Raw genomic sequence first — 15,006 nt, 5'->3', positions numbered from 1 at the left:
GGTTAGCTCCGTGATCTTCACACAGAGACCGAGGAGCACCTGTAACGATGACGCTACAGATAGCAACAGACTTTTACAATAATAAAATAAATAATAAAACCTGCGTTAATGCGCGATAAAATATTTATCGGCGTTAAATAATTAACAACTTAACGCGATAATAACGAGTTAACTCACCCAGCCCTAATATGAAGCAAACTAAACAATAAACACAGCATCTTTTTTATTTTGAATTGATTTAAAAGTTGAAAACAGCGTGATGAGAGAGGTCAAGTTTGAAATGCTGCTTTTACAAAGGATGAATGCCATTTACTTCAAGCAAACAGGGGGAACACAGTGACAGAGAGCTGAGGGGTACCTCAGAAGTGCTGTTCCAGCATCAGCTGGGCTGCAACCCATCGAAACAATTTTTTTCTCGACAATTCAGTTTTGCGGAATCAAATCTACCGGGCCATTTGACAATTGTCAGATTACCATCCTGAGCCTGCATCTGGGTAACAAAGCACAAAAACAACACTGATGCTGCTGCCTGCTACTCTTGGCCACCGACTGAACCGAGCAGAAACAGAAAGATGAGTGCAAGTGGCAGGAGAGCAAGATTTGGCACTCATGGGGAAGTACTGCTGACTGCCTGTGGAAAAAGTCACAAGATTTATAGCCAAGTGCTTTTTTTATTGTAACGGAAGGGTCTAAAACATTGCAAAATGTTGCAGTTTATACGAGTTGAGCTGAATCTTGGCATTTACTACCATGAGTAAGACAGATAACAGGCACACAATCTGATTCATTCACGGTAATAAACTTGGACAATAATCTATGATACTTGTAAAAAAAAAAAAAAAAAAAAAAAAAAAAGTAAACCTTCAGGGTTTTTAATTCAGTGTAAGCTGAGACAATACACCAGCCCCACCAGTTGCAGTCACCAGTCACAATCTGGTAAGGATTTGCACATTTGCTCATCTATTAGCATGTGTGGTGAGTGTAGCTCTGTATTCAAAGAGTGCGTCGCTAACAGCATGCACACCAACTGTGGAGGTGTTGGTGCATATGATCATCTGTGAGGGTGATACACAACAAATTGCAAAAGGGTAAAGAATGCAGAAATAAACAATATGTATTTATTATTTGTCTTTAAACGATGAATCCAACAGAGAAGCGACAGAGACCCGAGCACTTTATTATCCCGCTGACAAACTTGAGGAGGAAAGAAGATGGCTTCTACAGTCCCATGAGAAAGAAAGTGGACCCTTTTATGGTTTTTAGAAAATCAGGACATAATGATAATGATAATGAATACAACCTCAGATGAAAAATAGCCATAACATTATTTATTAAACAACAACGAAAAAAATGAAAGAATGAATGTGATATAAAATAAGAACACCCCATGATTCATTAACACGTCAAACCACCTTTAGCAACAATAACTTGAAGTAATCATTCTTTGGATAACATTATCACTGTCTCATATTGTTGCAGAAGAATTTTGGCCCTCTCATCTTGACAGCGTTGCTTCAGTTCATTGAGGTCTGCAGCATTGGTTTATGTACAGCCCTCTTAAGATCTCACCACAGCATTTCAATCAGTTTGAGGTCTGGACTGTGACCGGAACATTGCCACCCACTGATTCTTTTCTGTTATAGCCATTTTGTTGTAGATTTGCTGCTGTTGTTTGGGGTCATCGTCCTGTTGCACGACCCGGTTTTAGCCAAGCTTTAGCACACATTTGACTCCAGAATACTTGGGTGCACAGATGAGTTTGTGGTGGACTCAATGACTGCAAGGTGCCCAGGTCCTGTGGCTGCAAAACAAGCCCAAATTATCACCGCACCACCAACGTGCTTGACAGTTGGTATGAGATGTTTGTGCAAATGTCCACATGTGGTACTCTGTGTTATAACCAAACACCTTCACTTTGGTTTAGTCTGTCTGAAGGACATTGCTCCAGAAGTCTTGTAGTTTGTTCAGATGCAACGTTACAATCCAAAGCCATGCCGCCATCTTCTTTTAAGGGAAAAGAGGCTTTCTCCTGCATAGCTCCAAACAAGCCATACTCTTCATCTTTTTCTAAATATACTGTCTTGAACTTTAACATTTAGCATGCTAGCTGAGGCCTGTAGAGTCTGAGATGTAGCTCTTTTTATTTTTTTGCAGTTGCAGGGGGGCTCGCACAGATGATGATCAATTAAGTGAATTTGATCAGCAGCGCATCAGTGCTACTTACCTTATCAACTCCTTAGTTTGTGCATTTTGACTTGGTTTTTGTTCAATAACAGCATGGTGTCATATATTATGTGCCCTTATTCATCTGAGGTTGTTTTTCCATAGATTGAAGCTTTTTATGATCTTTGGATATGTAAAACCTTCAAATCTGAAGAGGGCTCACTTTCTCTTTCAAATTACTGAAGTAAAAAAAACAAAAAAAACAGCGAAATCAGAGCACTGGTAGCCAGCCAGCAAAGCTATAAGGTGGGTAATGCAGTTGCTTTAAAAATGGGCCACAGACTTGTCTGTTACTCTTTGGTCTCCACGTGATGGGATTTGCTGCCTGCTTTATGTTTTAATGCACCTCAGGCTCACAATACACGTTGAAAATAAAAAAAGACTCGCATATGGGGGAGATTATTTAAGCCATTCGGGCGTCTTGTTTGTGCTTCGGCTCCGTCTGAACGTAGCTGCAGCAGGGAGCACAAACGCACCAACGTTTGCATGCAGTTTTAGAGATGGGACCTTTCTCACGCGTGCACAGACACAGACGTGATTGAGCGGTTATGAATAATGAATTCCCGCTCGGGGAGGAGAAGTCAAAGAGGTTCGATGAATCATGTGAAATGGAGGCACAATCTGAGTAATGAAGCATACTGTAGACATCCAGAGAAGACTCAAAGGAGGTTGCGTGCCGTGTTTTGTCATGTGGTATATCCTCACTGTCTCGGTTCCTCACACTACATCTCAATGTTACCTCACTGCCATATTGCTCCTTTGTTTTGTTTTGTTTTTTTTTGTTTTTCATTCCTCCGCTTTGCCGCTGTCTTTTGGCCGCGGCTGAGCTGGAGGTGCTTGCGGGCCTCCTTTCTAGAAGGCGACTTCAAAATTAAAACGAGTCTGCAGGTTTATCTGACAAGCACTTAAGAGACGAACCATTCCCGACACACCACTGGCGAGGAGAGATAAGCAAGAAGGTTCTTACTTTTTTTTCTCTGTTGTTCTGCCTCACTTTAAATTGCGTCACATGGATCAGAGGGTAGCCCTTAGGTCCACCTGCCAAACCTAGCGGCCAACGGTGAATCAGTCTCTGCTTCCGGACATCCTTGGCTGCTTTTCCGATTCTTATTTAGATCAATCAGAAATGAGAAAGCATAAGAAAAGTGGCCTCGGTGGAATGCGCCGGGCATGTCATTTTACATGATGATAAATACCTTTTTTCTTTTTTTTTTTTTTTTTAATCCTATGTCAATAACAGAGTGAGCAGTTCTGATTGGGATTATTGTAATTTTTCTGCGTGGGAAGCCTCCTCCACTAATTTCTACCTCAGTGCCAATAACTGCTCTCTCTTCTCCATCCCCTACTGCATGAAATATGCCTTCACACTCAATAGTGCCATCTGCTGTTGTGCTGTCATGTACACTCCTCAGTGCAGAGTTAGTGCTGCCAGATGGGTGTTTTGTAACCATAGATAACCAGGGTCAGAGACGGGTCCGTGCCAAATTCCTCTTAAATCACATGCTTGCATGACTGGGAGCATTTGAGGAATCTGTTTAAACCAAGTCCTCTGTGTCACACAGATATGCAGGAGCATCTCGTCAGGCCTCAGAAGCAGGTTAAATGTTCTGTTTGATCAATCTATGGTTTGCATGTGATGTCAAAGCTAGTGCTAATTAGAGTTAGTGGGTGGGATTTAAGTTTCTATAAAGGGCTCACTCCTCTTGAAAGCCCCTTTAAGCAAAAATCCTCAAGACTGAAGCTATATTTGCCACACAGACACAAAGACAAGAAAAAGGTCAGACGGTATGTATTTTAAAGTCGACATATTAGGAAACAAATCCATTTTTTTGTGCTCAAAAGATATATTTGGGTATTTGAAGTTACATCAGACTCAGAAACTCTGATATAACACAGTGCTGTCATTGTTTGCAGCCACCTTGGTCTGATAATATCTCCATCAGTGAGATGTTCAGCTCTGTAGGGCAGTGGTCCCCAACCCCCGGGCCCCAGACCGGTACCGGTCCGTGGGTCGTTTGGTACCGGGCAACACAGAAAGATTTTTATTAAGAAGTTTTATTTATTATTTTTTATTTATTATCGGAGTCTGAACAATGTTTTATTTTGAAAAATTACCAAATTCTCTCCGTTACATCCGTCTATGACTCACTCTTGACACGTGTCAAGATACTTGTCTCGGTCACGTGATAAATTAATGCTAATATTAAACCCACAAGCCAGCAAAATGGGTAAAAAATGGATGTCTTTGGAAAGTTTCTTTGCAAAGGGGAAAAGGCCCAGTGCGGAGACAAAAGAAGAGCCTATGACCACCAAGAAAAAGAAACCTGAATTTAACAGACAATACCAGAAGACCTACTTGAAATATGGATTTATCACGACAGGTGATTCCGACGCACCAAGCCCACTCTCCATAATATGTGGCGACCAGTTCTCACCTTAAAGGCCGGTCCATGAAAATATTGTCTGACATTAAACTGGTCCGTGGCGCAAAAACGGTTGAGGACCGCTGCTGTAGGGCACTGTAAAGTCACAGACCCGGTTCAGAGAAGAATTATCCGACTTCTTGTTGTTCTGAGTTCCAATTTGTCATTGAATACACAGCAGTCACTCAACTTCAGTTTTGAATACCAATTACCCCCTTCCATTCATTTTCTATATTAATCCAACTCGGGGTCGAGGGGGGGCTGGACCCTATCCTAGCTGTCATTGGGCGACAGCTAGTTAATCTGTTCAGGTACACCCTGAACAGATTACCAGTCCAACCAATCGCCTCCTCCCCAAACAAATCCTAATTACATGCCAGTGAAACTTTGTTCATATAAGCAACAGTTTTTAATGTTTGCTTCTAAAAACACAGAGTGATGGACCTCTATGTGAGCGAGGAGTTACGACATAATATTTGATTGACTTATTAGACTTGCCAGCTGGCCATTAGCTTAGTTTAGCTTCCCTTTCTGCGGTGCAGTAGTTTCAAAACCTGACCCAGGTCACCAAATCTGACAAATTGTGCCTAAAGCACGGTATACACTGTGCAAGTCTCTACTATCCTGGATGAAATATGACCAACGTGAAAGAATCAATGTCCTATCTTTGATTTTGGTAAAAAATGACAAGCCAGAAGTCATGTCTGTATGATGTGTGCTCCAGCTCAGAAAATGACTGCACCAAGAAAGACTCAACATGGATAGAAATATAGGAGGAACTACAACATCTAAGGGAATCACAAACCAGCAAACGCATTGATACACACTGTAGAAAACAGGGCAGTCATATTTCAGTGTGTGTGCTTATCAAACCTGGTTTTCTGGTTTGCTGCGTGTGCTAGTGTGAGCTTGCTGGCTGGGTATCGTATGCTCCGTCATACAGTAAAAACGTGCTTCAAAGGGTTATTGAGTGTAATTTGTTTCTAAACGTATGTTTGCATGGTCGCACAGAGCTGTACCATTGTTCTGAAATAAGACGCACCCCACTGAAATGAGGGTTGGTGTGGTGTCAAGTGGCTCACTTCACCCATTAAAACCATCAGCTATGAACAGAGATGTAAAGTCAGGGTTAACTAAATGATTTTTTTTTTCTGTCTCTCTGTAGTAATTTGATTAAAGTGTGTCTCAAAAATGCCATTAAAACCTCAGGAAAATCGGGTCTGCTTGTGAAAATAGGGCATAATGTCTCCAGCACAGTGGCCAGTGGTAGATGGCTTCACGCACAATGTTTCATTGGCATGAACTTCACAGATATCTGAGTCACTTCTTCCAGATTCACACCAACTTCCTGCTAAAAGCAAACTGATTTACCCTCCTTAAAATGAAAAATCCTCAACACCGGCCAGCTTGATTTGGCAGCTCTAGTGATTACCATGGTAACAGCAAATGTGGTTTAATAATACATCAAACATTATTTGGGCAGCTTTGTCAGACACGCAGCAGCAGCAACTAGTGTATGTGTTTACAACGAGGCCAAACTCCTGTTGTTTAACAGAAGAAAGTCAGTTGATGGTAACTGCAGGGTCTTGCACAGTCTGGCTGCACCCTACTGTGAAGAGTAAACAAGGTTTCTGGTACTGATTAGAGAAAATGATGGTTGTACAGCATTGCACATATGCATCACACATTAATAGGCGATCCATCTTCGGAATGGCCTCTTTCTCCATGAATGAAAGTGTGTATTCGGAGAAGAATTTGAATGAAAGTTTAACGTTAAAACAAAACCAAACAAATCTATTATTTCAATATCTCAATCAACATAATGTGTGAAAGATTCTTGTCAAAGAGCCTATCGATACACTGTTAGTAAATCGTGGTCGAAACATTCTCATGAACAAAGAACTCCTAACTTTAGAGGCTTTGGTCATACTAATAGACACACAAATGAAAGTAACAAGAGGATGATTAAACACATATTAAGCAGAGCAATTGTGTGATTATATGTTTGTGAATGTGTGTGTGTGGGTTCGCCCGGTCTGTGTGGACCCTGGAGGCTTGGAAGCAGCAGCCGCCACAGATTTGCTCTGGCTCCATTTCTGTTGCTTCCTGGCATGTCATTGCAGTTTATGTAAGAGCACATGCAGACATCGTTTCTCTCAGTCAGACACGCGCACACACAACCAGAGACTCACACTGGATTATATACATTTTCCCTCCCTTTCTCCCTCTCAAGCCCTTGTGCTCTGCTCCATGATGCAGTATCTATTTGGTGCTTTGACAAAGCTGCGGGGTAAACAGCCATGTGCAGGGACCGCCACTCCTTTACGGCCAAGGTTTACGAGTTTGCTTCTCCAAATAAGCCGTTGCTGCATCTGACAATATTAGCAAAGCGATGCTTGAAACATAAGGCATTATTTACTCAGCTCTCTGTGTAATTCCACCACAGTGTAATTATGGAGACCATAAGAGACAAGTCAAAGCTTAAGTCTAATCTGTAGTTGTCTGCTAGGGAGATGACTAGATAATAGCACATCTGCTCGGTACTGCAGGATCCTTTAGAAAATGTTTCATTCGGAACTAATCCTGCAGGTCGCGGTAACATTTATTCAAGGGGCGTAATGATATTGAATCATTTCTGTTGCTTAGTGAGAGAGGGAATCCAAGGACAAGAAGTATTTAGAATGTGCTCAATGCATATATTTGTGTGTTTGCGTGCACTCGTGGTTTCAGTGTGTGTTCTCTGCACATGGAAGCAGCAGGTGGAACAATATGGAGCCAGATAGATTTTTGGACTCAGTTGATGTAAAACTGAGGAACATACGTCATAACATGGCATCGACTTGGCAGCAGTCCAGAACAGGCTCTATGGAACAGTGAATGCATGAATGATCAGATATAAGGTCATTTACTGGGAGTGCATGTGTGTGTATGTGGTTTTCTGTTAGTGTAGGCCTGCAGTCCATTGACCTTCATTTCTGCTCCCTTTGTCAGATGTAATTGATAATGTATATAAGTTATACATATATATATATATATATATATATTAAAGCTGCTGTCGGCAGGTTTTCAAAATTCCCAGTCTAAAGTCGAAAAATTCTAACTGATACAACTTTCAGGTCCCTCCCCCTCTGTGGACGAGGTTGTGCACGTGAGTTCACACCAGTGTGCCCGCACACAAGCTGGGGGCAGACTCACGCTCAGCATGGAAGATGTGGTTGGTGACTGTTCTGCTCAGATAATAGATCAATAGTAAACCTAACGTGATTGGTTAAAAACAGCCGGGAGCGCTCGATATTTGCAAGCACGATTACAGGCTTTAGAGGGAGCTACAGAATTCGGGATTTTTCCTAAACAGCCTATTTAATATTCTACTTCCAGAATCCCATGACAGTTCAAGCTAATATGACTAAAAAAAAGTTGCCGACGGCAGCTTTAATTTATTCATATACAAACATAGACCTAATGTTAGACTTTAAAGTAAGATTGAAAAGCTTAGAAAAAAATAATATTGCACTTTAGTTACACATTAAGGCCACTAGAGGGCACTCTAGATTGATTGGGGGAAGGGGGGGTTCACTGAGGTGCTAAGCCACTTAGGTTTATCAAAGGCTGGCTGCTAAAGGTCTCAGACAGTAGAATTTAAAAAGCTGGAACGTTGCTCAGGAAGGACTAAGTCAATAAATGTAGTCATTATGATGTTAAGAGCTTAATCATTCCATATGGGAGGTGTATGCTCGTCTTCCTTCTGAAAATGAATCCATGATTACATGGATATTAGATTAGGTTTTACAGAGTTTTTTTTCTTCTTTTTTTTCTTCTTCCCAATCCAATTAGGTTTCCGGTATTTCTCTCCAGCTCCAACCTTTTTATCAAATATGGTCACTTGCTGCCCCAAAAACCCGAGATGACGATGGCCAAAGGCCAGACTCAATGTATCAAAATGTTGGCTCACAAATCAGCGGTGGACTCGTGGTGCCTGAGTTCACTCATGTTCAGTCAACCTCATCTCACTGTGGTAGCTACATTGGTCCACAGCTCAATACGTCGCAGTTTCATTTTAAAGACTCAACAATGGCACAGTGATGACTTTATCACTAATCGGTCCCATAGAGAGAATAAGCTTACGTCTCTCTTACATCTTTACGTTGATGTTCAACGTCTTCATTCATTTAGCGAAGCAATGACGTTCATGCTCCACCTCTTAGTGCATTTCCCTAGATCGTGATCGTCCCTAGATCGCATTCCGCATCTCACTACGTATGTCTTCACGTCCACCTTACATGTCTTACGCTTGTAAGGGGGAAAGGGAATTTTGCCACCTCACAATCTGGGTTGTGATGATACAATGTTTTTTAGATGGAAGCAAAAGTTCCTTTTACACATTTTCCTAAGTAACTAAGCTGGCTCCATGTGTGATCTTAACTCAACGTCCACTAAATATCTTTTTTCCCGAGCTCACCACTGTATCTTGCGGTCCTACTCTGTGGAACAATTTTTCTCAGTTGTCATGGAGATTAATGTATTCTAATTAAAAAGCTCAGGAGATGCCAATCGGACATTTACATAACTGATCAAAATGATAGATATCGACATAAAGTAATTAGTGAAGTAGCTGATAATGTTATCAAGAAATCAATAGAAATTTTTATTAATTCCTTATTGATGGTCCAAGAAATTTGTAAATCTGATTGCAGGATGTGTCGGTTCTTTGAAAAACGCCTTCAAACTGCATCAGTGAGGATTCTGAAGAGAGTTAGAATGAGCCTTAAAATAGTTAGTGTGCTTTCTGATCACTCTAAAACTAAAAATAACTGTTTTGTTTCTTAGATAACATTAATCCAGTAAAGGCAGTTCCCAAACTGCAACAGAATGGCAGTGTAGTAAATACATCCTAATTGCCTTCAAGTCACAACCCACATGCTCCTAGCTCGGAGCTTTTAAGCTGCAATACGTCTGTCCAGCTTAACTGTTATCTGTAGTTCTGGCAGTGCGTGTGGATCAAAAATGCTCTTACACCGAAGTTATTTTCTAATCAAACCGAAGTGATTTGTTGCCTGTAACTGATGAGCTCAGTGGAGGCTTGCTGTTGAATCACCTCTTTGTGCTGTTTCACACTGTTTTGAGCTGTAAATTCAGCCGTTACATGAACTTGCAGTCAGTCACTCTTCTGTTCGTGTGAAACGGCCTTCAGTTGAGTGTGTCCAGGGAAGCGTCCCTCTCTTTTGCATTTTCATTTTCTCTTGCTGCCTTTCTTGTCTTTCTTTTTCCTTATTTCTCCCCCCCCCCCCCCCCCTTTCCCCTCCCCTCTCATTGGCCTTCCCTCTCTTAGCTTCTGGAACCAACACCAGTGCCAGCTTGCAGGCCGGCTATGAAGGCTTTAATGTTCCATTTAACAGCCTCGTGTTTTGGGGTTATCTGTGTGATGCGTGTGTGTGTGAGGAGCTTGGATGTAGGGGCAGAGTAGCTGTTAGACATAATATCTCTTGCCATACACTCTCCCACACACAAACACGGTGGCATTAGCCCAAATTAAACCCCATGTGCCTGCCTGCCTGGTCCCACAGTGGACAGAAGCAGTCTGGCGTTCAGCCTGTGCTTTGATGTCTGAATCCAAACAGCCATATCAAAAGGCCATGAAAGTAAATAGGGGCCAGATCAGGGAAGAGCTAAAACTTACTGGAAATGTAAACAGCCTAATATCTGTGGCTGTTAAGCCCTCACTGGGTCCTTTTGGTTGCTAAATGGCAACAGTGTGCCATCTAGTGAGCGTTTAGCTTATTATATCCACAGCGGTTGCTGCTTTTTGTCTTTCGCTCCACTTTTTTTCTACATAACAAAAGGGTTTCATAACTTGCCAGATTGTTAAGGCGCTGCAGAGGCTTTCTCTCCCCCTCCCATCACTTAAACATTTCTCCCGCATCACTTCCCTGACACTTTTCCCTCTCCTTTCTCACTTTTCCTTCCTTCGTGTTCTCACATCGCTCTGCCCGTCCACGTGCCTCCTGCCACTCCACCGGGGCCGGGCAGATGAACTGCGGCAGGGCCACACGGGGGCGGGGGAGGCGGCTTTCATGAGAAGGAAGCCACATCACATTTGTGCAGAAAGTGTCCTGTGCATCCTAACAGCTTCACGCTGGTCCTCCGAGTCCCGAGGGGCCTCCCTGCTTAAATTAGATCGGTCTCTCCGCAGCAGACGGATTAGATAGGGACCTGGACCAGAGGTCTGGGCTGTATCTCTGCCATGTTCCGTTTGTCACTTTCTCTGTCACGCTCATTTTAGACTGCCTTTCCATTTCGTCTTCAATGCTTTCAGTCTCTCCTCCTGTCTTTGCTCGTTGGCACTCACCTCCCCCACATCGCTTTGCCTTCTGTCATTACTTCTCTTAACTTCTCACTGCAGTCTGATCAGTTTGCTACTGCAGCAGAATTCACATGGATAATTCGCCCATCTGCAGTGGGAGGGATCTCATTGCAGATGGGCCGTGATGCAGGCTTAACTGACTTAAACTGTCTCAGCCTTTCATAACTATCCTCAACCTTTCTTCTCTGTTTCTTTCCTACCTCATCTGTCTTTTGTTTACCTTCCATCTACTGCAGTCTTCTTTGCTATCAGGATGGTACCCCCCCTGTTGAGACTCCAGACATTTTGCGCATGCAGGAGGTGTTACTTTCAGGAGAGGGCAAGGGAGCATCCTCACCTTTTACTGTGTGTGATGAGACCGTCTGTCACACATGGACAAGGACACTGTGGGGAGTAATCGTGCCTGAAGCAAAAGTACATGGGTTCGATGGCATGGTGCATAAACTAAAGCAGATCTTGTTTTTCTGTTTTAGAGATTACAGTTGCTCTGATTCGGGGTTTTTTTTCTTTAATCAGTGCAGTGGATTTGCAAATACTGATGTGATACCACCGTTATCTATAGTACTTAAACGCCACATCTTTTTGCACATTGAGATGTACTGCCCCAACTCCATTGTTGTGATTTCTGCTCACCACTCTTATCCAGATTATCTACAGTTGTGAAGTGCAATGACAAACTTTCGAAAACCCACTATACCTGCTAATGTCAGATATATGAATAACAACTGTCTAGTTAAAAAAAATAATTGAGAAATCAGCTATTTTTTCACACACAGTGTGGTTTGCTCCGATTAAACAGGTGTACAAAAGCCTACTTCTGAATAAATGCATGAGCCACCTCAACTTCCAAAGTGATGCACCATAATGATTTTTAATTCACTGTTTAGTCCAATTCAGTTTTATTTATAAAGTGCCAAATCACAACAAATGACATCTCGAGTAGGGCTGTAGCGATACCCTAATCTCACGATACGATACAATACATGATATTCAGCCTACGGTACGATACGATTCGATACGGTTCGATACGATTCTATACACTTACATCATTTTCTGGGGGGGAAAAAGGGACAGTGTGATTTGACATGAATCGTCGCTGATTGGACTGGTGCTCCAACCTTTAAACCGGAAGAACAACACAGCCAGACAAACAGAAACAAACGAACATGTCACAAACGTCAGAGCTATGCACTTTATTCAATATTTTTATGAACTAATTTATCACTGTTTTGTATAATGTGACCCCCTGGCATTGTATTGTATTACCTTAATGTTCTGTGTTTTCACAAATTGTAACGTCTGACTTTTCAATAAAGTTTACTTTAAAAAAAAAAATGTTTTAATCGATACTCGCGGCTGCAAAATCAATACTTTATCGGGAAACGAAATATCAATATATATCGCAGGATCGATAAAATTGCTCAGCCCTAATCTCGAGGCACTTAAGACTCAGTCCAACTCGAGCCAATTGCAATCCAATTAGTTGTAATATGATCACAATCAAATCTAATAAGCAGCAAAATTAGCAACCCCATTTGCGGTTGGCGGTTGATGCGCCAAGCTGGAGCTTAGTGGGTTTTTTTTACAGGCACTGCATTAACCTCTAAACCTGTGTTCGTGCAGGGATGGCATGGACAGCTTGGCCTGTCAACACAATAGAGGAAAGTTAAGTTTTAGACATAACTGATCGATAGTGTTTTCTTGCAGTGTTTTGCCTTGATTTTAGTGACTCACTTCTGGGGCCCCACTGCCCTGTTGATTCATTTTATTGTGTCTGGATGTTAAAGGCAACAACGCGTGTTTTGTATCTCAATATATATCGTCGTCTGCATGCTGGCATCCTCTCTGTCCCTGAGATACTTTCAGACCAACAGCGTCTGCGAGTACGTTAAGAATTTTCTACCAAACACTCCAGTTATTGGAGCAATTAAAATTCAGGTCAGGCTGCAGCAGGAAATGAAAGAGATCAGCAAAGTGATTACAAAATATTAGAAGTTAATAGTAGGACAGTGAGGTTATGGGGTCAGGCAAACCAAAAAGACTCTATACTGCCAAATTTCTGTAAATCGACTAAACAGTCATTTTAGCCTCAAGGTGACACCCACATATGCAATATGTTTAAAAACCAATTAATCTAGTTTTAAGCGATATGAATTTATTCGATAGCCAACCTGTGTACGGGCGCAGCAGCGAAATGCCGCTGTGTAGAGCTCTGACGGAAACGTCCATGTAACTGGAGGACCCATATCCAAGTCAAATAGGTTTATGTGTGAACTCATAGCAGCAGAGACCTTGACCTTCCCGATTAGAGGCTCACGGGAAAAGACAGCCTCACTCTCGGGGATCAATGAATACTGGAATGTAATTGTTTTTGCCCGTTCTAGAAAGAAAATTCCCATTTATCTCCATGGATAAACATGGATGTAAACAGTTTGAAAGGACAAATTATGTTTTAGGTGGATATACATCCCTACAGAATAGATGGTTGCGTGAAACCAGATCAATACTGGATCAGACTGGGAAATCGAACTTAATTAAATCCCTTTAGACAATCAGTGTCTTTACTGTTTGTAAATGCAAATTATTCTTTGTCATTATGTACCAAAGTAACACCATTTGTTTTCATCATTCTGACACATACAAATGGCTGAAAGATGTATTGGGGAAACAGGACCCAAGGCTGCAATTCGAAATTACTCAAGAAAGACATAAAAATTTCATAAAATGTACTTTTGCTGTTTCCTTACAGTTCTTCCCTTACGGCGATGCATCCAAGTTCGCCCAACACGCCTTCAGGACCTTCGACAAGAACGGCGATGGCACCATCGACTTCAGAGAGTTCATTTGTGCACTTTCCATCACATCACGGGGCAGCTTCGAGCAGAAACTCAACTGGGCCTTCAACATGTACGACCTGGACGGAGACGGCAAGATCACGCGGGTGGAGATGCTGGAGATCATCGAGGTATCACAGCAAAGTCGAAGGGATTTGCCCTGCTAAGAATTAGCTGAGAGAATTAAAGCGCTCACATCTGAACACTGCACATGAAGCGAGAAGATGTAGACGCCAGCTTACAATGACTGAATGTATCTATAGAATAAAGTTATCTTTTTGGATCTTGTTTCCTTTGGATAAAGCAAGGCGAATATATATATATATATATATATATATATATATATATATATGTATATATATATATATATATATATATGTGTGTATATATGTATATATATATATATATATATATATGTGTATATATATATATATATATATATGTGTGTATATATATATATATATATATATATATATGTGTGTATATATATATATATATATATATATATATGTGTGTATATATATATATATATATATATATGTGTATATATATATATATATATATATATGTGTGTATATATGTATATATGTATATATATGTATATATATATATATATGAAAAGATTCTTCTGTACCTAACTCTTACAGCACAGATTATTTAGCCTCCAGGGCCTGTTAAGGCACCAGTCATTTGGAAATTCAAATAAAATGCAACAAAGGGGTAAACAGAATGTTTGGAGCATACCCATCTGGACACTTTAATACTCAAAAAAGCCAGGAAGCAGCAACATATCTCTCTGTGTTGCTGGTACATCCAAGTCAAAGCAAACCTTATGTCTTTTGTTTGATCAGGAATGAGTACAGGTCGAACTGATTGTCATAGTTGTGGTCTATCATGTTGATTTCTGACCTGGCTCATGGATAACATGAGAGATATAGAAGTGATTTCTCCTAAAATATACAGTAACTCTTCAGGTATATTCAGCATTTGATAAATGATGTCCACATATAGCCTCTGGCTTAACATGTCAGATTTTCAAACTGTTCTGTCATGTGGGAGGACATCAAGTCCAAGTCGCAATTATTTTGCACCCTCGGCTTGATGTTCAGTCCCTACTGTAAATCATCCCAACAGCATGATGCAGTATAGAGAAAGACAGATGCAG

At 41.2% G+C, this 15,006-nt stretch overlaps 1 protein-coding gene across 2 annotated transcripts in view; it reads left to right on the top strand.

Moving 5' to 3' along the window:
• The window catches only part of vsnl1a (visinin-like 1a), a 43,446-nt gene that overhangs the window by 25,342 nt on the left and 3,098 nt on the right, over positions 1-15,006 (top strand). For both annotated transcript variants that reach the window (XM_075458946.1, XM_075458947.1), the window contains exon 3: positions 13,757-13,972. In XM_075458946.1, the coding sequence (XP_075315061.1) occupies positions 13,757-13,972 (216 nt within the window). The remainder of the gene's footprint in view (positions 1-13,756; positions 13,973-15,006) is intronic.

The sequence above is a fragment of the Odontesthes bonariensis genome, chromosome 24, assembly GCF_027942865.1.
Source record: "Odontesthes bonariensis isolate fOdoBon6 chromosome 24, fOdoBon6.hap1, whole genome shotgun sequence".
Classification (NCBI taxonomy): Eukaryota; Metazoa; Chordata; class Actinopteri; order Atheriniformes; family Atherinopsidae; genus Odontesthes; species Odontesthes bonariensis.
The sequence above is the reverse complement of the archived record's forward strand: the minus strand, read 5'-3'. Positions and strand labels throughout refer to the sequence as shown.